The 27,077-nt window shown below is 44.6% G+C and overlaps 3 protein-coding genes across 5 annotated transcripts; 1 reads left to right on the top strand and 2 right to left on the bottom strand.

The window, feature by feature from the left end:
- Window positions 1-10,367: 10,367 nt before the first annotated feature.
- On the top strand, window positions 10,368-12,017 carry LOC4343113 (hexokinase-1-like). The gene has a single exon (NM_001422125.1). It carries the CDS (start codon window positions 10,427-10,429, stop codon window positions 11,921-11,923), a length of 1,497 nt encoding a protein of 498 aa, NP_001409054.1. The 5' UTR covers window positions 10,368-10,426; the 3' UTR covers window positions 11,924-12,017.
- Window positions 12,018-12,103: 86 nt separating this feature from the next.
- Window positions 12,104-13,542, bottom strand: LOC4343114 (uncharacterized). The gene is made up of 3 exons (NM_001422128.1): window positions 13,340-13,542; window positions 12,957-13,029; window positions 12,104-12,627 (listed from the first exon to the last, which is right to left on the bottom strand). The coding sequence occupies exons 1-3, from the start codon at window positions 13,431-13,433 to the stop codon at window positions 12,570-12,572; spliced, it is 225 nt and encodes a 74-aa protein (NP_001409057.1). The 5' UTR covers window positions 13,434-13,542; the 3' UTR covers window positions 12,104-12,569.
- A 1,239-nt stretch (window positions 13,543-14,781) lies between these two features.
- On the bottom strand, window positions 14,782-26,535 carry LOC4343115 (uncharacterized). 3 transcript variants are annotated; one of them, XM_066312779.1, is made up of 2 exons: window positions 26,401-26,535; window positions 14,782-17,151 (listed from the first exon to the last, which is right to left on the bottom strand). In XM_066312779.1, the coding sequence occupies exon 2, from the start codon at window positions 17,100-17,102 to the stop codon at window positions 15,090-15,092; it is 2,013 nt and encodes a 670-aa protein (XP_066168876.1). In that variant the 5' UTR covers window positions 17,103-17,151; window positions 26,401-26,535; the 3' UTR covers window positions 14,782-15,089. The 3 variants fall into 3 exon arrangements, with proteins under 3 accessions (XP_066168876.1, XP_066168875.1, XP_066168877.1); XM_066312778.1 differs by lacking the exon at window positions 26,401-26,535 and adding an exon at window positions 24,081-24,351; XM_066312780.1 differs by lacking the exon at window positions 26,401-26,535 and adding an exon at window positions 19,656-19,851.
- Window positions 26,536-27,077: the final 542 nt, after the last annotated feature.

Here is a 27,077-nt window from a genome sequence, read left to right on the forward strand (position 1 = left end):
GCTCTTGCTTGATTTCTTGGGCTGTTTATATAGGTGAAACCGATATAGGGGAGGGGGGATTACATGACCAGTTTTTTTTTTTTATTTTAGCACCTCAAGTTTGACGTCAACGCCAGCCGGGTCCATCCTGGCCGTCGCCTACAGCTCGAATCCGCGGACTTGTCTTCGTCTTGTGACTCTTCTACTGGTACATGGGGCCCACATGGAAGCGACTGAAACTTGACCTTGCCCTCTGCCTTTTGAGGTTTTTATTTAAAAAAAAATGGGTGAGGAGGAGTCTGAATATTTGTTGATTGAATCCCGTCAGTTTTGCTCGTCGGAAGAAATTAAGCCATGCCTTTCTGGACCGTACGCGTGCATGCAGAGACTCCTTGATTTGACATGAATTTTCTTCTTGAAATGGCGTCTGTCCGTCCTCGGAACATCCGTCATGTTTATTGTATATAGTATCCTGTATATATTTGACATCAACTAGGTTGAATTGAAGCATTGAACCAATTAGATTTTAGATTTTTTTATTTGATGATGATTATCGAATAATTAACTTTCAGGGTAAATTTACTTATCACTCACTACCACATACTAGAAGATTTTCCCGGATAACCAGACTTGCTTTTCGCGCGCAGGTGGAGCACCCACGTGAAACCAAAATGTCCTTGAAAATCCCCATTTTCACACATGGCTATGTAACAGTATGCGAAAATCGATTTTTTAAGTTTAGTATGCTAAAATGTCCAACTGCAATATATACCCGTATGGGGCACCATGGTATCAAATACACAAATTCACTTAAATTTTTTAAAATTTATGAATTGTGAGTATATACCTAATTATAAGAATTCGATTCATACCTATACCTATCAACAAAACAACTCAAATTTAACTTTATTTCACAATCCATGATTATATATTTAACTAATTATATATTTAGATGTTATATACATAGAATTAAAATCTAACAAAAACAAGTTCAAATTCAGTTCAACTTGCTTTGAATTAGTCAGTAAAGAACTTAACGTTAATACCTAAACATTTTAAAAAGTTTCATACTCATTTCAAATGGGTATATACTCAATTTCAAACAAATTTAATATATATATATATATAGAGAGAGAGCAAAAAAGAGAATATTAATAAAAAATTCCATAAATCCTAGTAAACGAGAAGTTAGCTATTTTTCCGGTACCAAACCTACGTGATAGGCTAATAGCTATTCCAAAGAATATTTTCTAGTAGAACCTGCATTGCTAGTTGTCACCAAAGAAAATGATGTCGCTGCTGGTGTGCCATAAAGTGAAAGTCTCGTACGTTATTTTATAGTGGACACACAGTAAACATCGATACGAATCCCTACACTGGAAAGAGAGGACATTTAACGTACCACTACCTATATATGGCCATAAGATCCGAGGCCCGACAGCCCAGCCCAAGGCACGGCGTTTTGAAGGAGTGGGCATTCGGTCTGACCGAAATTTTCGGTCTCGGTATTCGGTCTATCGGTTATCTTGGTCTTTGAAAAGTGAAAGCCGAATTTCAACGTAAAAATGTCAGGACCGACAAATTCGGTCTCGGTCTCGGTCCTGACCGAAATTCAGCAACATTTTCATACATGCAAAGAAATAATGGAAATTTACGAAACAAAAATCACAAAAAAAAATCCGTAAGCACGGATGAGTAATGACTCTTATTAGGTTGCATGCCTAGAAAAAGTAGGGACGTGAAAATTAGAGTTTAATCCTATTAAACTTAGTGGATTTAGGTTGCATTTAGACTTTTTTTTGTTAATTCGGTATTTTCGGTCTATTCGGTTAACCGAGGAGACTAACCGAATTGATCGAACGAAATTCGGTCTTTCACTGCCTAGAACCGAATTGATGACCGAATTTCTTAGTCTCGATTTTTCGATTCGGTCTTTTTCTGCCCACCCCTAGCGTTTTGGCCCGGCCCAAGCACGGCATGGCCCGACTGGGGTTCGTGCCCGTGCCATCCCGGCCCGACTATCGGGCCGTGCCTGGGCTTCCCCACCGGCACGCTAGGCCGGCATGGCATGAGCGGGCCGACATGGCCAAGCTTGGTATGAAGTTCAAGGATGCATAGCAGACTTATTTCAACCATATATAACACACGACACAAAGAATAGGGAGCAAAAATAGACATTATATGGCACGACCAAAAGAATAGGGACATAAAATAGACTTATTTTAGCTATATATATATATATATCACAGCCCAAAGAAGAAGGAGGGGAAATAGACTTATTTCAAATAAGGCACAATGTGCCACCAGTTCCTTCGGGCCGGCATGGCCCGACCCGACTGCTGGTGGGCCGTGCCTGGGTCTGAGGCATGGCACGTGGGCCAGCACAGGCCGGCATGAAGAGCCGACCGTGCCGTACTAGCCAGATTCTTCTTGGGCCGTGCCTAGCCCGTGCCGGGCGGGCCGAATGGCCATCTATACCTACCCCAATCTAAAATTTCTTGGGTTTGCAAAATTTTTCAATTTCTTTTCTATTTCTATTATGATAATTTAAAATAGGTGATTTTCTATTTCCATGTTGTCAAGAAAAATAGGTGATTTTCTCCGTTTCCATTGACAGAACACAGATCCAACAAAGAATATGTTTTACAATTGAACGATGGTTTTATCCTACGTATCATTAAGTCAGCATTAAAAAAATTAAAAGATATGTTGATCTGGTTTGATCTAACATGACGCTTAAATGGCATTACATTAGTAAGAAAGTTTTAAAAACTTGAAAAAATAAATAGCGGGCTCATGCCAAGGAACACCACCCCTCTTTCTCTCTCCCTCATGTCTATTCTCTTTCTCCCGGCGAGCGAGCTTGACTACGACAGAAGTGGCTACGCTACACCCCAGCCAACCACCCCCCCCCCCCCCCCCCCCCCCGCCCCTCCCCCCGGTCTCCTCCTTCCCATCGCTGCAATGGATGCCAGCTAGATGGCCTCGACGTGGTTAGGCAGCCGGAATAAATGGAAGAGGATTTTTGGTATCACATTCATATTGAATTAAAGGGCAATAACGGTGTGGCACAATAATTTACCAAACCTCAACACTTAGACCAAGACGTTCTTAGCCACATACTCCACGGTATAGGTCACTTTATAGAGGGTCCCACATCTCTCTCCTCTCACTTTTTATCTCCCCCCTCTCTCTCCTCTCTTGGTTTCACATCAGCGGAGGAAACAAAGCAGCACAGAGAGGCGTGGCCCCAGCAGCACCGAATGGTGCAACGGTCGCTGTCCCAGCCACCGCCGTTGCCCCACGGGTGGCCTTCTCCTACAACAAAACCACGGACGGCGGCGCCACCGAGTTGCTTATCGAGCTCTCCGGCTTTGAATCGACCTCGGCAGTGTTACCTTGACCTCAAGCTCCTCTCTCTCTCCTCCCTCTCCCACCCCCCCCCCCTCCTTCCACCGCAGTGGGGCGCCCTAGGTGGAGAGGCAGCCAAAGAGGCGATGGCGACCAGGCGGAGAGGCGGCTGAAGCGGTGGTGGCGTGGATTGGAGGACGACGATAGGCTCGACGACTTGGAGCGGGCACGACGACAAGCGGCGGCATGGCTCGTGGACGTCAACAAGGCAGGCACCAGATCTGCCATCTCCTCTTCCTCCACCACTGTCTCTTCCTCTTCCTTCACCACTGGCTTGGAGATGGGGAGGGGAACACGCGCGTGGAGGCACAAAGCAGTGAGGCCACGTCCTCCACAATGCGGTGCTCCTCGGCCTCAGTGTGTCAGAAGAACACGTGCCCAAACTTGGCTCCGCGGATCTCATTTGGTCACACCCGATGGCTAGTTGGCCGCAAATCTCCGACGAGTCGAGGGTAGGCCGAACGACACATCGGAGCACTATGAACGCCTAACAGGGAACTGGCCGGGCAGCAGTTCCTTCATCCACTGTGCCCGAAGCATCGATCCAACGTTCCTCTTGATTTTGCTTCATTACAGAGTGAATATTTCTATTCTCAGACCTACGCACAATGAATAGTAGCTGAGGAACGGCGTAATGCGGTCCTCTCGCGTCGCTATCTATCGTTCCCTCATGAACGGAAAATATTTGCGCCACCGCCCACCGCCCACCGCTATCTCGTTCTTTGGCGAAGGGAAAATATTCGCACCGGCCACCATTCGCAGCGCCTCGCTCGCCATTTTGCCGTCCATCGCATCGACAGGTGCTGTTCCTCGTTCGCCGACACCGTCTGGGCACTGCCAAAGGAGTGCTCTCACGAGTCGCATCCGACGACCTGGAAACAACAACCCATCTGCCCATATAAACATGATCGAACAACCTTTCAACCTCTCGCAAAGACGCAAACACATGAGATCGTTTGATCGAGATGCTATGGTGAGGAAGCGGTCACGTTCACCGTCGTCCGATGCCGAGTTCCCGACTACTACTCTAGTAGTGCTGGTAGGCGGTAGCCACCGTTTGCCGGCAGTGACTGTCACCGCGTCGAGTTTCGCAGTGAGCGCACTCCAATTCGTCGTTGTCGGAGTATATCCAAGGAGTAGCAGTACTTGGGAACAACTAAAATCCGTCGGATGTCACCTAAGAAACAGAGTTTCTCACTTTATTGGAATCACGGTGTTAACCTCTTCTTCCATCTCAGTAGCGTATATAGAATTTAACTTGATAGTAGCCGGGAATTTGATCTTCAATTAGTCAACCACTTCTTCTTTGGCGCCTCTGCATCTTCCTGTTCTTGTTTTCCTCTGAAACTGATAGCGAAAAGGATCGGAATACTGTATTTTTCTGGCAACTGATCTGGCAGTACGCAGACGACGGCGGCGAGGAAAGCACCCGTCGGCATGATAGACGGCGGCGAGCGAGGTGCGGCACCCAACAGCGCAAATATTTCCATTCGCGAGCGAAAGAGATAGCTACTGCGAGTCTGCGAGTGAGGACCGCATTGGGCTTGTACCTCGGCTGCTATTCATTAGGCTTAGGCCTAATAATTTCTTTTTATTTGTTTAGATAAAGGTATTTTTTTTACCCAGCCTCTATATCCAACCGGATATTTGCAATCATTTTATATTAAGAACTTAGCATTCCAAACAGGAACTTAGCCATCGAATAACCTAATTTAAAATTCGCTCCTACAAAAATTTGAAATCAGGACTAATAATGGAAACAGCTTGAAACATTAGATGCTTTAAGGACGGTGGATAAAGGAACTACCACTATAAAAAAGGCACATTGAGGTTGGCACTATAGGTACCTAAATAGTTAAAACCGGCATGTATCCCACCTCTGTGAACTGAATACATACTATAAGTACCGGTTTTAAAGAAAAACCGACAACATATACTATAAGTATCGGTCTTTTAAAAAAACGAAACCTTTAATATGTTATAGGTGCCGATTTATTAAAAATCAACACCCGTAAAATTGAGCTAAGCCAGGAGCCTGATAACTAATCTTTTTAGCGCAAAGGGGGCTTATCCACTCGCAGCCCCCTCTCGCCCCCTTAGACTCTCCTCACCTCCTCCCCCCACCCCCTCCCCTCCACCTCCCCTTTTTGCGGCTCCCTCTCCTCCCCTCTTCCTCCCCACTCCGCGGGCAAAGACGACAGTGACAGCGGTAGGAACCACATCCGGTGTCGACGGCTCCCGCGGTGGATCCAACATCGGCGGCAACTCCCGCTATGGATCCGGCATTGTTAGTGGGCGAGGCGGTTTCGACGGCGGATCCAACATCGGTGGTGGGCGGGGAGGTGTCAGTGGCTATCAGAGTGGCGTCACTTATTTGGGTTTTTTTTTCTGGATCGATTTGTGCATGTGATTTGTGGATTTTTTTTATTGATTTGTGCTATATGATTTAGGGATTCACCGATTTAGGGATTTTTTTTTTCTGGATTGATTTGTGCTATGTGATTTGGGGATTTTTGATCAATGCTGGTGTGAGTGTAATCAGGAGCAGCTAGATGCATCGTCACGACTGTATTTCTTTTATTTCTGGAACCTGAAAGGTACCTGTTCCTAAACCGACACGTTTGAGACCACCGCAAAGGTGCCACCTGCTAGGTGCCGGTTGGGAAATCCAAGGGTTTCCCAACCGGCACCAATGGCTCTTTCTGTAGTAGTTTACTACCCTCTAACATTGTAAAACCAACGTGAGGATATTGAAGCCGGATTAATGAAAACCTATTATGTAAAAAAAAAAACACTGTAAGAGGATCTGGTTCTGAATTAACCGGGTGTCTCCTAGTATAATATTGAGAGTAAAATGAATGGAGGGTCATTCAACTTATTTAAATATGTTATATAGATCACTCTACTTTTAAAATACACATTTGGATCACTACTGTGGATTAATTTAGTCATATGTCTGGGGTTTGAATCTCCTGAATATGAAGATGAAGATAAAGATTAAGTATTTCACGCAAAACGAGATGGTAATAACGTCTGATTAATTGTGTTTTAATTATTACAAACTTAAAGAATAGATTAATATGATATTTTAGAGCAACTTTCATATAGAAAGTTTTCGCACGAAACACACCATTTAGTAGTTTGAAAAGCGTGCCACAAGTATTAAAATTTAATCCTCCGCTTTCAGAAGAAACGAACAGGCATGTGACATGTGTTACATATGTCATGCCATGTATGATTGAAAAAATTATTATTGGAAATGTGCAAACCTAGCAATGTAACTGCAAGATCCAACAATGTAATCGACTAGAACAGAAACATGGAGAAAATGAAAGCTGCTATGGTTGGATGGCAAGCGAGAGAGAACTGAGACTACAACTCATCAAAACAGGCACCTGTGAAATGATTTGGTTCCACTAATTTTGTGTATTGCCAATTAGAGTAGTGTTGTGAGAAAGGGGAAAATACACTATGGATTTTTTTCATATTTCTATATGCTACTTTTTTCAATCCTAGTATACATGATACTTGTGTGGATAGTTAGATAGGAAAATGACTCGCTTAATCCCCATTAGTGATCCAAATATGTATTTTCCAAGTAGAGTGATATATATGACACACCTAGATAAGTTAGGGCATGTTTAGTTCACGAAAAGGGAATTTTTAGATGTCACGTCGGACGTTTGATCGGATGTCGGAAGGGGTTTTCGGATACGAATGAAAAAACTAATTTCATAACTCGCCTGGAAACCGCGAGATAAATCTTTTGAGCCTAATTAATCCATCATTAGCACATGTTGGTTACTGTAGCACTTATGGCTAATCATGGACTAATTAGGCTCAAAAGATTCGTCTCGCAATTTCCCCCCTAACTGTGCAATTAGTTTTTTAATTTATCTCTATTTAATACTTCATACATGTGTCTAAAGATTCGATGTGATGTTTTTTGGAAAAAGTTTTTGGGAACTAAACAGGGCCTTAGATAAGTTAGAGTAAAAAAACCAAAGAACCTTAGAGGGCATTAGAGAAGAAAATGAAGTGCCAAATACACTGCGCTACATAGAAAGAGCACAAGAAATGGAGCGAGGGTACTCTATTGTACTGCATGTTCAGTACTACTCATTAACACGTGGCTTTATAAACCCTCGGACCCACATATCAGGGTCTAGACTGCAAGAAATGTGCTATTTTTGCACGCACCAAACCTATGTGATAGCTAGAGAATTTTTTCTAGTGTAAGCTTGCATCGTGACCAAGGAAAATGATGTTGGTGTGCACACAGTAGAAGTCTCGTGCTATTTTATAGTGCACCCATAGTATAACACGCTCGCCTGGCCATTTGTGGCTTGTAGGTGGATCCAATTCCCTTGCTGATCTGGGCCTTGGACAAACCTAGGTGCGGTAATGGACCACGGACCTTTTACACCTCAACCCTAGCTCATACCCTACTGGTAAAAGTCCATTTCCTCCATCGAGTTTGATTTGCATTCTCCAACTGTAAAATTGGGTGGGTGTAGAAGCTCCCTCAATTATTAAAAAGTCTGATATACCTTCCTGTGAAGTTTTGATGGTGGTTTTATTTTAAGTGGCATCTACCTAGCACCTTGACCTGATCTAACGTGGCATCTATATGGCATATACATGGTATTCCTATGATTGAGTATAAGCACCTTTTCATGCAATGTGCAGAGGCACACCGCAAAGTCCACCGATGATGGAGGTGGTAGGCGTGATGACAAAACCCATGAGGAACATGATTGCCATGGTCGTCCTCATTGACCTCCACCTCTACCTTCGGCTTCGTATCGCTGTTGCCCCTGCCATTGAAACGAGCCACTAGGGGAGACACCACCAAAACGACAATGACAAGCGTCCATTACTGACACTGCCCCCTCTCTCTTTCTCTCTATAGCATTTATGTGCCTTGAGGTCGGCTCGCTAGGGAGGATGAGGATATCTAGATGAGAGGGAGAGAGGAAGGGGTGCCCTCACAAACATGTAGGCCACTTTTTTTTTGGTGGAATTGCCACATAAATGCTATATCAACACATGTGTACCAAGTTAATGTACCACGTCAGATAAAGCCACTTACTGTAATACCACATAATTATCATGTAGAACAAAACCATTGAATGCGAATTAGACTCGTCCCATAGTTGAGGGAGGTAAAATGATGGTTCAGTCATATTTTTAGCTTACAAATAGGTGTACAAAATTGACTCCACCACTTTTTAGGCTAGGAGAAAAGTGGATCCATGACCAGGCCTACCTAAACCAGGTTCTACCCTAAGTACACATGATATATACCAATATGAGGGTTACTTTGAAATATTAGAATTCTTAAAGGATTTTTATATTAGAACAATTTGGTATAAACATGTAAAAATACAAGTACATTTACTGATAAAACAAGTCAGGTTTGTGATATGATATATAGAATCAAAACATTTCTGAAAATCCCTGACATCAATATGAAGCCTGGCCATGCTTATGACATGCGTATGTGTTATATTCAACTCAGATATCTATGAGTTTGATTCAGCGAGCTGAATCACACCATTTTGATTAAGACCAAGGGTCTTCACTATATTCAATTCAGATTCAACCCGAAAACGTTTGTTTAAGACGTTTGAACGAGCGCAAAATATCGGACGCCTCCTTCTTATCCACAACTCTCAGCTATCTTCCTCCACCACACGTTCCCTTTCATTTCTTTCTCTTCTCATACTCTCTCTCCTCAAAGTCTCTCTCTTCTCAAAGTCTCTACACCAGGGGAGTCGCGAGAGATGGCGAGACATCATCGCCGACAGCCACACGACGACATTGGTGACTGGGGCAAGGCTGCACGTGGTAGGGAGGAGGTGTTTGATCTCACCGGTGGCGCATGGTAGGGAGGAGTCGCTGGACCTCACCGGCGGCCACACGACGGCGGCTGAGGTAGCATGGCAGGGGTGTAGGGTGATGTGGGATAGGGTGGAGGCGTTGAACATCGCCGGCAGTGACGGTGGCTAGGCACGGCGACGCGGGATGGGGAGGAGGTGTCTGATCTGGGCGCTGACACGGCTAGCCTTGGCCATGGCCGGAGGCCGCTTACCTCGCTGTGCATCTTTGCTACGTTGTCACCTTCCTCCGCCGCATTGGTGGTTGTGGTGGCCGGAGTAGAAGAAAAGGATGGAGGTGGGTTTATTTTGTCAGAGTTTTTAGCGATGTTGCACCCTATTATTTTTCCGTTGCAGTTTTTTTGCATAATGTTTCATTCTATTTTGATTCAATGTTGCATGTGTTGATTCTTCTTGTTGCCATTGGTATGTGTTTGAATGTTGTATTTGCACTCGTTCTTGTCTAACATCACCACCTCGTGTCTCTCTCCTGTGTCGGTTGCTTGTTTCTGGTGGCCGGAATAGAAGAAGATAGATGTTGGTTTTGTTGGGAATTTTTAGTTATGTTATAGCTTATTTGTATTTTTTGTTGCACTTTATTGTATTAATATATTTCATTCCGTTTTGACTTGATGTTGCATGAATTAATTTCTTTGTGTTGCAATCAGTATTTTTGAATATTGCATTTTAATTGAAATAATTTTGCTCAAAGCGCTGAAATATTTTTCTCTCATAGTGGAACATCTGGAAAATTTTCATTGAAACAATTTTTACCGAGAGGTGAAACATGTGAAATATTTCTCGATAACACGGTGCAACACTATCCGACGATTTACACCAAATTGAATGTCCGACCTGTAGCAGTCTCCTGTTGCCTTATCCGTGGGCTTTCAAAATGTCAACGTACAGTACGCTCCATCGGACTGGAGCGCGCGCGCGCGCGTCTTCCGACTCGGAATTCGAAGTTTGGATCCGACTCGGAAATCCGAATCCATGGCTGATCCCACCACCGCCGCCATAAATATGGCGCGTCGCGCATCTCCTCCTCCGGCATCGATCGAGCACCGCGCGCGCCTTCTTGACATCTTGTTCCCGGTGCGGATCGCCAAGAAACCTTCGTGCGGTTCAAAGCTTGTTCGATTCGTTCGCGCGGGACCATGGCGGCGGCGGCGGTGGCGGCAGATCAGAAGGTGGTGACGATGACGAGCCTCCGGGAGGGCTGCGCTTGCGCGGCGCCTCCTGCTGCAGCTGCGCCGCCGATGCCGAAGATGGCGGCGGCGCAGAGGGTGGTGGCGGAGCTGAGAGAAGCGTGCGCGACGCCGGCGGCGAGGCTGGCGGAGGTGGCCGCGGCGATGGCCGGCGAGATGGAGGCCGGGCTGGCGGTGGAGGGCGGCAGCAGCGAGATGAAGATGATCGTGTCGTACGTCGACAGCCTCCCCACCGGCGGCGAGGAGGGGTCGTACTACGCGCTCGACCTCGGCGGCACCAACTTCCGCGTCCTCCGCGTGCGGCTTGCCGGCGGCGGCGTCGCCGAGCGCGTGGCGAGGGAGGTCCCGATCCCTCCCGGCCTCATGTCCGGCGGCGGCGCCACCTCGGAGTGCCTCTTCGGCTTCATCGCCTCCGCGCTAGCCGAGTTCGTCGGCGAGGAGGAAGAAGAAGGCGGCCTCGACGGCGGCGAGAGGGAGCTTGGGTTCACCTTCTCCTTCCCCGTGCACCAAACCTCCATCGCGTCGGGGACGCTCATCCGGTGGACGAAGGCGTTCGCCGTCGACGACGCGATCGGCGAGGACGTCGTGGCGGCGCTGCAGGCGGCCATGTCGGAGCGGGGGCTCGACATGCGCGTGTCGGCGCTCATCAACGACACCGTCGGGACGCTCGCCGCGGGCAGCTACTACGACGAGGACGTCGTGGCCGCCGTCATCCTCGGCACCGGCACGAACGCCGCCTACGTCGAGGACGCCACCGCCATCGCCAAGCTACACCCATCGCAGCTGCCAGCATCGAACACCATGGTGATCAACACCGAGTGGGGCAGCTTCGCCTCGCCGTGCCTCCCATTGACGGAGTTCGACGAAGCACTCGATCAGGAGAGCCTCAACCCCGGCGAGCAGACCTACGAGAAGCTCATCTCCGGGATGTACCTCGGCGAGATCGTCAGGAGGGTCCTCCTCAAGATCTCCTCCCGGTGCCCCTCCCTCCTCGGCGGCGCCGGCGAGCTCGCGACGCCGTTCGTCCTCAGGACACCCGACGTGTCCGCGATGCACCACGACGAGACGCCCGACCTGAGCATCGTCGGCGAGAAGCTGGAACGCACGCTGGGCATCCGCGGCACGTCGCCGGAGGCGAGGAGGATGGTCGTCGAGGTGTGCGACATCGTCGCCACGAGGGCCGCCCGGCTGGCCGCGGCGGGGATCGTCGGGATCCTGAAGAAGATCGGGAGGGTCGACGGCGGCGAGGGGCGGAGGAGGAGGTCGGTGGTCGCCGTGGACGGCGGGCTGTTCGAGCACTACGGCAAGTTCCGGCGGTGCATGGAGAGCGCGGTGAGGGAGCTGCTCGGAGAGGCGGCGGCGGAGAGGGTGGTCGTCAAGCTCGCCAGCGACGGCTCCGGGCTCGGCGCCGCCCTGGTTGCAGCTGCTCACTCGCAGAGAGCATAATATTGAATTGTGGTGAAATATGCGTGTGTTTGAAACAAGCTTGAATGATTTGAATATTTGATGCGATTTGCAAAACCACATATGAAATAGAAGCATTATGTATATTCTGAAACCAGGGCTCAATTTTTAGTTTTTGCTATTTCCATCGGGGGTACCGATATGCCCGGAATTTCTGAAATGTTAGTCCGAAAATAATTTGATTTCTTGAAATTTCGTCCGGAATTTGGTCAAATTCGAACAATTTTTACCAAATTCGAAAAATAAATCCAAAAATTTCGTCCGAGACCATTTCGTATCGAGGGGTCCGATAGACCTGGAATTTTCGAAATTAAATTTCAGCCCGAAATTTTCGACCAATTCAGAAACTGAACTCCGAATCTGCAGAAAAAAGAAGGTACTTTTGTACGTACATCTTTGGAGACATGAACCATCCCTCTGAGTGCAATATTTAAAAAATCAGGCTCGATCAATTGAAGATCAGAACGAAAAATCTTACAATTCAATTTATGATTCTATAACTGCACATAATATCGGTATAAAAATAATCATAAACAGATTTCATTTTGGAACTATTTCGTACACCAAAATACAGTCCGATGTTATTTGAGCCGCTTCCATAATTTCATAACCTGCTTCCTCCTTACTTTTACTTCTCAATGCCCAAGCCATAGTTTCCACCAGGTATAATCCGAGCCTTTAGATGGCTGAAAGAGGTTTGATGGAAAATAATTAAGGATCAATATGACCGAAATAGTTCGTTAGAAAAATAGAAAATAGAATTACTACATATGAACAATTAAGTGAAACAATTCAAAGCAGCAACAGATCGAATGATCCAAATCAAATACTAGTAGATCTTTAATTAAGACTTCAAATGGTCCAAATGGTATAAATTAAATTCCTCCATTTTAGTGCAGGAACTTGTAGGTTTGCAATGAAATTAATCATGGTCCGGTATAGGCCTAAACTGGATTGACTCATAGTACTAAGATGATAGTAGGAAATTAGGAGTATTAGGGAGCGGGATGTGTACCTGTCGAAGACGTCGCTGGCAAAGCGAGAGCCATTGAAGCAGACGAACCAAAGCAGAATCAGTACCATCATGTCTTCTCCAGTTAAAGAGGAACGACTGAATAATAATGCCAATACAATCATGCAAGCAGATTCCTCATATTAAAAATTGCAAAGTGAAATTGATGAGATGTGCCTAATCAATGGCCATGCGCGACCAGTTTTCCATTGTTCACATTGATCTTCTATCCCCCAAAGACAAACTGAAACAAAATCCAACTCCAACCAAAACCAGAGATAATGAAGATGGTAATTCCCACACCCCCCCAAAAAAAAAAAAACACGAACGAAATCAGCAAGAAAAGAGCAATAATTTCTAGTAAATAAATAGATGGAGAAGGATACTGAAGAGGCAGCGCTCCCACCAATCGAGCATGTAGAGACCCATGGTGACGTTGTAGAGGTGGATCTTCCTGCTCACCCAGTTCATCTCCCCCATCTCCTCCTTCTCGTCCTCCTCTGCTGCTGCTGCTGCTCTTTTCTTCCTCTAGCGATTGATTGATCTGATGAGGGCTCGTCGGCTCGGCTCCACGCGTCTTGGTTGTGGTGCTCTTCGTCGTCACGGATGGCTGTTTATATAGTACTGTAGGTTTAAACCGGAAAAGGGTGTTGCAATTTCTTTGTTCGTCCGGGAGCAGTCTTTACCCGACCGGCTTAATTGTTTACTTGAATTTTAGCCCCTCGAGTTTGACGTCAACGGTTGCCGTACCGTACGTGGCTGGCCTGGTCCATGTTGGCCGTCGCCTCGCCTGCAGCTCAGATCAGCTAACTGCCTCAAATCCGCGGACGGACTTGTCTTCGTCTCGTGCATGCGTTGCTTCTTCCGTCGCGCGTCGCGAGCCCACAGGATGCAACTCGAGACCGCGGTCAAGCACTACGCCAAGCTCAACTGCTCAGTTGCAGAGAGCGAGCCTAAGGAGCTGTTTCTTTCACCTTGAGATTATTATAATCCGGATTATTAGAAGTAAACTGAAAAAAATAGATAACTTATTAAAGTAGTTTATTATAATTTGGAGCACAATTTATTATAATCTGATAAGCTCATTTAGGTAAGCTTTTTCTAAATTATTGGGTGAAAAATTACCCACCATGCCACCCCACCTCCCCTTTAGACTTGCAAACCCAATAATCTAGGCTCTAATAATCTAGAAAAGAAACAACTAACCGCTTATTCTACCACAGATTATAACAATCTAATTTATAGTAATCTGACTCAATAATCTAGATTATAATAATCCCAAGCTAAAAAAAAATAAGGCCTAAACTGATAGTACGCGGAATTTGTGTGTATTTCAAACAAGCTCGAATGATTTGATTTTATTTACAAGAAAATTTTCAAACGCAAGCCGGCCTTGTGTTATTATTCTGCTAGCTGCTGCTGCAATATAGTTTAACGTCGTTTTTTTCGAAAACTGAACCCGCAATCTGCATGCTGCACTAAAAATATTTCGGGGACATGAACAACCAAGTGAACCAACAATGCGACTGCTGCCACAGTGCCACTGTACTTTGTTTGTCGATTTGCTTCTTCTCCGATTAAGATCAGAATAATAACCCCCCCTCCCTTTTCCACATAGCCCTCAAAGAAATATATATGCCTGTCTCACCAATTGATCTATTTAGACTATTTACATAGATATTAGCCATTTCGAATATAGATTACCATCTGTTCATAACATTGAAAGTAATGCCCACACAATATAATCCAATAAATATGTTGTAGTAATTTTATCGAAACATATTTCTATGAAAAAATTGAAAAAAAAAAGAGAGGAGAAAATGCCATAAGTCTATGGAACATTATGCTCTTAATGCACCCAGCAAATCAAAACTTTAATTTACAGATAAAGACAAACAAATAGGTTGGGTACAAGGTGTTTCAGCTCACAGCCTCATACTCCCTATGTACAAATACAATTTAATTGATCCCCAAAAATTATGATACAGGAAGAAGTATTTCATAGTTCATTGCAAGAAAACAGCCTAGAAGTACTGTAGCTGCCAACACATGACCGAAAACTTAACACCACAAGCCAAACAAACGAAGCTTGTTGGATCAAGCTGAAGAAAGGAAAACTGAAAAGTTTCCAGCACCTTATGAATAGAGGTTCCCAGCCCTGTAGAACAACGGTTCCTTCACATCCCTCAGAAAAGGCACCCCGAGCATAAACAGGAGCATCTTGACATGCGTGACGAACTCCCCACCTGTCGTCAGCTGCTTGGCGTGGAACCCAGCCCCGCAGTTGTATGAAATGTGGCAAAGCATCTCCATCCACACCGCAGCAATGAGCTCCCATCGATCGCCGGGTTCTTCAAGCACAAGCAAGTCCGACGATACCCGGCGAGCTCGATCGAGCACAGGGTAATAGTTATCAGCGAAGAAGGAGCTGTCCTCATTGCGAATCTCCTCAATCACCTTCCTCCGGTCACATCCAGATTCACCCTTCTCCCGCAGCCAGCTTAACACCTCATGGCGGCCCTTCCTGAGCACGAAATGTCCTTCGCTGCCAGCCATGACGCCGCAATCTGCAATTAGGTACATGGTGTACTCCGACAGGTCTCTGATAGGGCCTCTCAGCTCAGCACCGCCATCTTCATCCTCATCGACAAGCAAACATATGTCTGTGATGATGTGCCAAAGAAGGACGCTCGACACAAATTCCAGGCCTTGGATGTTACTAACCTGAAGCACTTGCTGAGCTGCGCTACGGAGATGGTCTTCCTTCGCTTCAACAACCCACTGAGCCCATTGGCCACGAAACTTGCCGACACCAAGGTCCCATTCCAGCACGCGCGAAGTGGATGCTATCTCCAACAGTTTGTCAAGGACCAGCTTCTTGACCTCAGGAGAGACACCGATATGCTTGATGGCCTTGCTGTCATCGATGCCGATGTAGCGCCTCGCCCGTCGTAGCAGGCCAGCGCCTGCCTGTTTCTCCTGGATGCATCCCTCAATCATGTTGTACTGAGCCAGCTTTCCTGACCACTCCCCTCGGCTGTCAGGGTGGAGATGCCTGACCAAGCTGAGCAATGCTGCAATTACACCAGGGAATTTTTGGCACAGTGGGCATGCTAGGGGAAGAGTGATGATCGTCTTGTATGCCCAGCATGATGAGATGAATGACATGAGGACAGAGCATATCTCCAGAACAATGGCACCAACAAGCAGTATGTAAGATATGATAACATCAACTACATCATGTGCCTTTTGTCCAGCTCTGGCCCTCATGAACAACGCGAGCGCCACCGAGATTAGAGCAATTTTGATGATCAAGTGGAAGACATTACAAACTGGGACGATGTGGAAATGGCGCGTCCCAAACTTGGTGTACAAGTAGTCATAAATCAGGGAGAGATTGATCTCGGCCAGCTTGTATGCCATGTGGACAATATCCTCTGAAGATTTAAAAACCTCCACACTATTTTTGATCTCACTGATATCCTCCGGAAGCAGAGAAATTGAAGGTGTCATATCCATGAAAAAGCCCAGGCTTAGTCTGAAGCCCTCATTTGCTACAGCCAGGATGAACTCGAAATTTCTCTCCAGCTTCCTTTCAATAACATAGCACAGCTGACTATAATACCCCTGTGTGTCCCAGACGGCGTTGCTGGAGGCACGAGAAACAAGATTTGCAGTGGAGCTACTCGTTCCAGGTGCCACAGAGCCAGCTCTCCTGAGCGCCCAAATTCTCTCGGCGTACTTAGCTGTCCCAAAGACAAACACAAGCACCATGGGAGCCACGAGCCGGCTGTCTCCTCGCAGTTGCTTGCTGACAACGTAGATAGCCGTCGCCATCTGGGTGGCGAGGCTCAGCAGGTGGCGCTTCCAGAGCGTGTTGTCCTCCATGGAGAAGGCCGTCATGGTCTCTTGCCCACCGAGGTGGAGCAGCAGGAAGGGTGCCCAGAAGAGGACTAGCTGCTGCTGGTTCCGTGGGTCAGAGGAGCCACTGGCGCGTAGCGAGAGGCGGCCGAGGACATAAACCGCGACAGGGTCAGCTGAGAGGTAGGCAAGCCACAACAGCACACTGAGCACACGGGAGCTGTGGCGCTTGCGGAAGCCAGAGGAGAACAAGAGGAAGATTTGCAAGGAGAAGCTCGCCAGCAGCATGCACTGCAGCTCCCACTTGTTGATGAATTGTTGGGCCCGTGATAGTGAGCTGATGTAGTGTACCGGTAATTTAAAGGATTGAAAGAAAAAATAAGAGTAAGAATGATTGCATATATGTTCTGTATGATTTGATACTTCCTTTGTCCCTAAATGTAAGGGATTCTAGCTAAGAATCTAGACAATTCATAGCCAGAGTCCCTTGGGAGGGAGGGAGTATGTTCCACAACAAGGACACAAAGGTGAATTTTTTACATCAGTAAGAATGTAAGATATTCTATTCCGGAACATAGGAAAATCTTATTTTAATCATGCTCAATATATTGAATCAAGTCACCACATTTAGAAGTGTTTTCCAACAAACCAAAACTCTAGACTGTCACCAAGCAAACACTAACACTTAATGTTATGTCTTGTAGCAAATTCTTTCCCTATCTTCACATACTATCTTAAGTTGAATCTCAAATCATTTTGCACATTAATTACAATAAAGAAGTATTTTTAAGTAAATTATCCATTCATGAATATAAAGATTAAAGAACATAGATAAATACACAAGCATAAGTAGCCTTATAGCACTTAACTGCGGTAACAGCTCAACACTCCAGATACTATACAGAGTGAGGGAAGCCAAAAACACTATCTCTTTTGACTATAAAATGTTAGTAAGTGGAAGCCTCTAGTTTTTCTTATAAGAAAAGACAAGTCCAAATCTTGAAAAAAAACAAAAAACAGGATAAAAATATCAGCCATGTAGCAGTGCTCACTTTGCGTTCCATTTACTATCTGGTTTAATAAATAAACTCAGCGGGCGCCCTCCTATTTAATCAGAATATTTTTTTTCAATTAAAATCCTTGATTATGAAATGTAATCGTTGCCATGTACTTAGCCAGTCAAACTGTACCGTTTTTTTGACAAATTGGTCCTTATAGAAAACTTATTTCGAAACTAGTCCATACCAAAAACTATATCTAGAAATAGGCCGTCGGCTCAGCGCCAACCTCTTTGGCGCTGAGGTTGTTCATATCAGCGCCAATGGGACTGGCGCTGACATCGCGCCAGCGTGGCGGGCGAGACGCGACGTGGCAGGGCCTCAGCGCCAAAGTATTTGGCGCTGACCCCTTGTACAGGCTAATTAAAAGGATGCGCGGCCATTAATAAGCAATGCACTTGTGGTGCAATGGTATGACCATTTGCTTGTGTACCCTAGCACCATGGTTTGACTCCCTATCACGGCAGCCTTGTTCGTTCTTTTTTTTTTCTTCAAATCTTCAATCTACGTGCGTACATTAGTACATATAAATGATTAATGATGCTCTCTGTTTTTTAAATATATATATATATAAATATAAATATCAGAATATATGTTCTACAGCGGCGCTGGCCTTTATACTGGCTAAATAAAAGCAAAAGCAAAAGCAACAATTAGGTTTGGCTTAGCTCAGTGGTAGGTATTTGAAAGGTGGCGTTACAGTGACCAGGGTTCGAACCCTCTCCTTTATGTTTTTACTAAACTTTTTTTTACTTAGTTCTCAACTTGCGGTTTTAACTTTTTCAAAGCTCAGGTATTTTTAAGTCCATTCTTTTATTTTTAAATATGTACTAAATGTGTTATTCCTTTTAAATATTTTTTAAAAAAGTGATATTTCTTTTACAAGCTCAAGTGTTGTTTTAATTTTAAAAAAACACGTGACATTTTAGAATAAAACTTACCCTTAGTTCTCAACTTGTTGTTTATTTTTTAAAAAAAAACTCAAGTTTTTTTAAATCCATTCTTCTAATTTCTTTTTTATAAAAAAGTGATATTTCTTTTAAAAGTTGTCTCTAAACTTTTTTTAATCCATTCTTCTACTTTTTAAATTTGTACTAAATGTGATATTTCTTTTTAATAAAAATTAATTTAAACAAAAAAAAGTACATTGAAGATTTGAAGACAAAAACGAAAATGGAGATCATCATTAATATGTACGCACGTAGATTGATGATTTTAAAAAAAAAACAAAAATGGCTGACCTGGGATTCGAACCCTAGTCCTCAGATATAGCAAGAAAGAAACTTACCGTTGCACCACGAGCGACACCGTTAATTCATTGCCGCACATCGGTCTATTTAGGGTGTGCAAGGTGTCAGCGCCAAGTGCATTGGCGCTGAGGCCCTGCCACATCGCGCCTCGCCCGCCACGCTGGCGCGATGTCAGCGCCAGTCCCGTTGGCGCAGATAAGAACAACCTCAGCGCCAACCGCTTTGGCGCTGATCCGACGGCCTATTTCTGGATATAGTTTTTGGTAGGGACTAGTTTCAAAATAAGTTTTCTGCAAGGACCAATTTGTCAAAAAAACGCCAAACTGTACGGCACTGATGCATGATGTTTCAGAGTACACTAGAGAGTAACCCCCTGCAGAAAACTTAGAATGCCAATCGGTTCCTATACGAATGTGGCTAAATCAACAAATTAGGGTGTGGGAGTATGAAATCCAGCAACCACACATATCACTAGGTGGTAATTTTACCCCAAGTGGGGGATGAATTTGGGGGAGAAAGGGAGCGGGGCTCACCGATTGAGGATGGATCCATCCCAGGGTGTAATGCGACGAAGTGGAGGATAAGGAGTAGGAGGTAGGAGGAGATCCCCATGGTGGAAGAAGATAGCCTAGGCGCGCTTGTCATCGGGCCCCCGTACCCGCCGCCGGCGGCGGCGGCGGTGGCGGCGACGGACAGGGGACTCCCACGGCGAGGGGTGAACTTGATCGACGGAGAATTTAACTACTTGCCACTTTTACGTTTTTCAGTTAGTTAAATACCCTTTTTAGTTTTAAATTTAAGAATTTGTCTTTAAAATGAGAAGTTTTTGTGTTTTTTTGTCACTTTTTTTACCGTGGAGCGCCACATGTGCATGCCAGCATGGATATGGCGTGCGAAATGACCAATCTAACCTGCTAGCAATTGGCTGGAATATAGTAACAAAATCAATTGTTGTTCATTACCACTTTATTTATATGGACTATTTATGTGTGACATGTGGCCAAACTTCTCTTGGCTACAATATGTAGAAAGCTCCAGTTCATCATCAAACTTCTCTTTAGGAAATTTTTTTTAAAGCAACCCGTATAAGAAAGTGCGAAGTTTCGTATTGATATAGTAGGAAAAAAATACAAGATTACAACCTTGAAAAATTGTAACCAGTAAAAACAAAAACAAACACACCACCACTAGTCCACCACAAGATGGCAACTCCTCACGCAACCTTGGAGAGAGTATTAGCACCAAACCGATCATTGCTATTCGTGGCCCATTGCCGCTAGACCTAAAGTGGGGTTCCAAACGTCCCACTAAACACATACTCCGCACATAAGAAAGTCTACGAACTCAGACTCCGCACATAAGAAAGTCTACGAACTCCCAGATATCCTCATGTAGAGAGGTTGAGGAGAGTGAGAGGGCGAGAGACTAGGAGATCACTCGTCCCTTGCTCTAACCTGATGACAATAACCAAGAGGAAGCCGACGATTAAACTGAGTAAAGACAATCAAGGTGAGAAACAAAGGATCTCCTAATCAACACCTCTAAGGAGAGGACATGATGGCAGATACACCACCTGCGCCCACCCAATGGATTAGGTTTTCACTTGGAGAGTCCTGCCAAGGGTGACATGGTGGCCGCTCAACAATGTCCTAAAGGGGCAGGGGTTTTCACTTGGAGAGTCCTGCCAAGGGTGGCATGGTGGCCGCTCAACAATGTCCCAAAGGGACAGGGGCGGAGCTTCAGTTATATCATTGGGGTCAGATGACCCCGATGGCATTCAATTGATCAAGTGTATTGTTCTGTATTTTGTAGCTAATGACCTCAACAACTAAAGCTTGATGACCCTGGCTAGCCCACACTGGAGCTCATGAAAACTGAAACAATACCGCTTCTTTCTTTGGAAGCACAATTTGTTAGCTGTGTTACGCTACTTTCAATCCACTATTAATGCTGCAATTAGACATATTTGATATATTAATTAACTATTTATTTTAGCTATGTGCCATGTATAATGCATTAGGCCTATAGTTTTGCTAATCAACTACTAGATGTTACCTGTGTTTTTTAAGCTACTTACTCCATCTCAAAATATGTTTCAATTTTGTCTTAAAATACAGCTAAATTTCTATGTATCATCTCATCTCGACCAATCACAATATTCCCTAATTTAATTTGTTCATCTACTTTCTTTTTTCAACCAATCATAACTATTTCACACCCTAGCATTAATCTCTTGAAAAAAGAGACGTAGATAGTTGTATTTTGAGACTGAGGGAGTAATAAACAACTTTTGGAACATACTTTTATGTCCCAGAAAACACATGGTTGTTATGCACGGTTTTATATAGTCTTACCTTTCAAATTTTTGGACCTTAAAAACCTCATAAATTCTTATAGAATTTAGACTTTAAACATTTTTTTTTTGCAAAGTGAAACAATCCAACTTACTCATAGCTCTAGCTCCAAAAGAATTTTTAGCTAAAGATATCTAGCTACGAGAATAATTAGACTTTCAAATACTACATTATTACAAATAAAAGCCATGACCCCAGTGGCTCAAAATCCTGCTTCGCCCCTGCAAAGGGGGGTCACGGTGGCAGAAGGCATCGTCACTGCCGACGGAGATCCCAAGCTAGGTTTTCATCTGCAACACCCTTTCCCATATCTATCGTTGCCACCCCAAGCTCCATCACCCAGTCAAACCTCTGCCAAGTCATATCTCCGCCACAGTGGCGCCCCACCGGTAGCCAGCTCCTGTTGTCGCCACCACGACCACCAGTCTCTTCATTTGCACCGGTCGCCTGCTGGCACCGGACACATTTGCCTCTTGCTGTGCCCATGCTAACCTCCCTGCCCTGCCATTGCCAGTCTCGTAGGCCTTCCCGACGTAGCGCGCGTCGCCCACCTGCGCTCCATGCTGGATCCCTCCATGGGGGCACCAAGTCTGCCTAGTCTGGTCATGGCGGCGCCCCTCGCCGCGCCACCGCCCCACACCACGCCTCCACTAGGGCCCATGTCGGGAACCCCATATCCCGTCACGGTAGCGCCAGATCCAATGCCTCTCACCGCACACGCGCCACAATGCCACCCTCTCTTCCCGCTGCACACCACGCCATCTTTGCTCGCGCCATGGCGCCGCCTTCTCCGCTCGCACATCGCTACACTATCTTTCCCGTGCCAAAGGCAGGCTTCACTAGGGTTTGGCCCCACCACCGCCATCCTGGCTCGCCGCAAGGCTTTCCGGTGGTGAGCTCCGGCAGCAGCGAGGTGGAGGAGAGGGGGGAGGGGGCGGCGGCGGCAACAGCTAGGGTTTTCCCCTAAGCCGCCTGCATGCGGGCGACGCAGTGGACGTGAGAATTACTATCTGGATCTCGAAATTTAAGTATTTTTCTTCAGAAAAATCATGCTGTGATTGGAGACTGCTTCCATTGCATTCACAAAATCAGTTGCAAAGGTATGGTTGATGTTTATTGTTATGAAGTGGCCATTGATGATCCGAGAGACAACCTACTCAGTTGATGGTCCTTCATATTCAACACAATAAATTCTCTGAGAATATGAAATTGTAACAATAGCAGCAAGCAAGCACAATCCAACAAGAGCACTATCAATAGCAAAGATGGTGATGAGAATACTAGCCGCAGTACACTTGCCACCAATCAATTTCTCTCTTCGTTTTCTATTTCTTGAAGTTTATGTTGAGGCTATTTGATAAGGACATCACTAGCTCGGATATGACCATGTCTATCTTATGTATCCATCATGCAAAAGTGCATGTCTTATATGTGAGATTTACGTGTTATATATTTGAATACACATTATTGCACTATGAATTTTGTGTGTTATCATTTGCAGAGGTACTTGCTTGGGTAAAGGGAAAGAGATTGAGTGCAAGGAATCCATGGATGATCAGATAAGTTGATTGGGGACAAAAGCAATACCTTCCACAAGTCTACTCCAAGAAGACAAGATATGAAGTTATACACGTTTCGAATTCAGTTTCAAGCTTTCTAACAGCATCAACTTTAAAAGGACCTAGCCGTTGATCTCGAAGGAATCTCAAGGCATCAACTTCAAATAAGTTGATTCGGTTTTGACCATATAGTTTGTGTTGCGGCCAATATTGCTAGCACTTTCTCGGAATTTAGTTTTTGCTCACAAATTATTTGGCGTGAATTATATTTTTGATGTTTTAAAGCAATTCCTTGGTGTTTTTTTTTCAAACGAATGATACCTGATTACCAGTTTACTATGCATATGAAAGGAATTAAGGAAACATACGTGTACTTTGGAAGAAAGCATTTTAGAATGAAGTTGAAAATTGTTCTTTTTTGTTTTGAGGAAAGAAGATGAAATTTTCACTAAATCATGTTGTCAGCTAATTGATTACTCAAGTTTATTTGATCAACCAGCAGGAGGACGACGGGCTGACAGCTTGACTTTGGTCGGTCTTCGCTTTGACGCTTTCCCCTCCTCGAATTCATGACTCTTATTCATTTCTCCCTGCCCCTTTCATCTCCAAATTTTATCCAAAACTCAAATTTTGAAAATTTGTGTCAGATTTGAAAGGCCTGAGCTAAAATTTTCGAACTTTTGAGTTTAAATGCTTCGGGATCTTTCTTTCTCACTGTGTTAAAGCACCTGATTCCCAGCCAGAGTTTGAAATTGTTTCTGTTCAGCTAGAAATCCCTGTAACCCTAGCTGTAAAAGTTTTGGACTTCAGAGTTCAGAAACTATGAACCGACGTCCAACCACCCTTCTACATTGCGCGAAAACCTGTTCACAACATCTAACCGACAAATGTTTTCAAATGCAAGATGACAACCATGGGCAAGTTAAAAATTTGGCAAAGCTGGCAGTAACTCCAAATTAAATTAACCCATCTTCTTCACAATAAACTACCACTTGAACAACAGGATTTAATAGATTAATTGCTTCGGTTTGTGTGGATTAGTTACCTGTTCTCAGCTGTAGGAGGCGGTTGGTAGCTTCCAAGGACGCCATCTTCTGCAAGCTCTCTGAACAGCCTCATCAATCTCACGTCTTCGGAGCAGAGACCTCTCGTAGAGAGCAAGGGATCAAGGAGAAGGGGGGTTACCAGCATTCAGCAGCTGATGTGGTTTTCACTAAAGGTTGGAATGTCAGGTCGCTTGGCCGCTGGGTTATTCCTATTTCCTTGACTAACGTATTGCCTGTAAGTCGACGAGAAGTTTTAAAAAGCAAAGTCTTAGGCCGGGTTTAGTTCTCAACTTTTTCTTCAAACTTCCAACTTTTCTATCACATCAAAACTTTTCTACACACATAAACTTTCAACTTTTTTCTTCAAACTTCTAATTTTAGTCAAACTTCTAATTTTAGCGTGGAACTAAACACACCCTTAATCTTTTTTTAAGACTCATATATTAATTTAATATAAAGTTTAGATACATGGTACATGAGTATGGATGAAAACGGAGCGGGTACGGACGGATAATGCTCATACCATATTCATTTTCATATTTTTTGCCGGATACGGAAATGAATATGGATAGCTCGAATATAGAAACAAATACAAACTATCTCGATTACGAATAAGAGTCGAATATGATCGGACACGAATACGGAAACAATTTTTTTCTCAGAACACGAAAACCAACTCAACTTCTAATGGAAACAAATATCAACATATATAATTAGCTCATTTTATATAAAATATAGTATAATTTATAAATATTTTTAGAAATTTAAATAATATTAATAGTGTGGACTAGCGTTAAGAGGTGAACTACTATTTAACATATATAATTAGCTCATTTTATATAAAATGTAGTATAATTTATAAATATTTTTAAAAATTTAAATAATATTAATAGTGTGGACTAGCGTTAAGAGGTGAACTACTATTAAAAATATAGAAAGGTATATTGAAGGTCATAGAGTTATAAAAAAATAGGGTATGTCTTGTGGCTCCTGCGGATATCCGAATAGCACTGTTCACCGGATATCCGAATTATTATCCGTATCCGATGAAAACCCCGATACCATATTCGTATCTGTATCCGAGAGAAAATATCTATATTTGTATCTGTATCCGAACTATCCAAGAATTATCTGATCCGAAAGGTATCTGTATTCGTTTTTATCTGGAGCAGACGGAAACTATCCGCTCCGTTTTCATCCCTACACATGAGCATAAACGGCCAAATTGAGCATACATTGGAAATTTTGGATGAAAGGACTTAAAAAGAACGAAAAATAAGCAATAAGTGTTTACACCCAAATTTGGCACCTAGACTCAAAATAAGGAAAATTGCCAACATTTAGGAAAGTCTCTGGTTTCCTCCACGGGGCCGGTCTGACCGGCGGCATGTGGCCGATCAGACAACGGCCTGAGGGCCCGAGTCTGTTTTCATCAGGTCTCAGGATTCCTTACTCTGGAGGCTATGTTTCGGTTTCCTTTGGTTTCTACTCCGAATTGAACGTGGAGGACCTGTAGGAGGCAAGACCAACTCCTATAAGGGACAAGGCCAGTTCAATTGTAACATACAACACACAATCTACATACAAGCCTATTGAATCGCTTATTCAATATTTTCAATCTATTTCTAGTTTAGTTCGTCCATATTTGTCGATTTGCGCTATAAATTGTCCGCGTTCGCTACGAGAGTGCGAGATCCTTTGTAGGTTTATCCAGTCTTCCGTTTGCCTATGAGACGGGTAGTTATCCATCGTTCTATCTAAATCGGCTCCGTTAGCCAGTTTAATATATCAAAACCCGTCTTGGTCTAGCTTTTTGCTAGATTGGGGTGGTTGGCGACTTCATATCACCGCAAGGTGTTTAGGTATCCGACCGTGATTATCTTCTTGCCAAAAAAGTTGCCAACACGATTTTTAGCGATTCCATATCACCGCATGGTGTTTAGGTGTCCGATCATGATTGTCTTCTTGTCAAAAAAAAGTTGCCAACAATAGGCTCCTTCGTCTGCTTGTTTCACACGACCGGCGATCCTGTTTGTGTCAACGACGATGGTGAAGATGATAGTATGGCAAGCTTCAAAAGATAGAGCCGAGGAGCGATCCCAGTCGGGGCCTCCGCTATGGAGGTTGAAGCTACCATGGCCAAACCAACAAATCAAAGCTGCCCTTTGCAGATCCGACAGCGACACTGAAGAAAAAGAATGCCGCTCTTGTGGAGTGGTTGCTGCGAGAAAGTTGAACAACCAACACAACCTCTTTGCAAGAGAAACTGTTGAACTTCGAGCTGTATACGCAGAAAAGTAGAGGGCGTCTGGAGCTCACCTGGTGGTCACCAGCCAGAGAACATATGCCAAAGCAAGCTTCAGTAGGTCCGTTCATGGCCAAAGAACTTCGGGACGAAGGAGGTAGACACCACCATCTGCTTCGATCTGCAGAAGAAAAGGAAAAAAGCAAGACCCACAACAGGATTTACCCGACTACGAGACAAGCTCGACATGCCACCGGAGCCCCCCCTCCCGGCGACCAACGGCCACCGGAGATGGAGGGGAGAGGGGATCCGGCAAGGCGAGACGTAGCGCTGGAGAGAGCCCTTCAGGGGAAGCACCGAGAGAGAGACTTCGAGAGAAAGGTTAGTCTTAATCCATTTTTATTAGTTTCTTTCAAACGTAAGCAGAGACAAATATCACAGTAACTTTCAAATAAGCCTAGAATATGAAGGATATGATGGCATGATCTTGCATACCTATTATAAATGTAATGCAACGGCGGAGTGAGTGTACTCAAGTAGTTAGGTTTCTTGCGGTGGAAACTGCCTGTCTGGATTTAAGTCCTAGACTTGACATAGGTGCTCGCATTTATCGTTATTTATTCTTTCGGTGTAGGTGTTCAGTGGTAGGCGACGTACTTATTGGCAGCGAGACACCCGTGATGATTTTATCGTGCCGACCCAGTTTTTTGAAAGTACCCATAAGGGTAGGGTGCACATGCATGTGTGTGTT

This window comes from Oryza sativa, chromosome 7 (assembly GCF_034140825.1).
Source record: "Oryza sativa Japonica Group chromosome 7, ASM3414082v1".
In the NCBI taxonomy this organism is placed as follows: domain Eukaryota; kingdom Viridiplantae; phylum Streptophyta; class Magnoliopsida; order Poales; family Poaceae; genus Oryza; species Oryza sativa.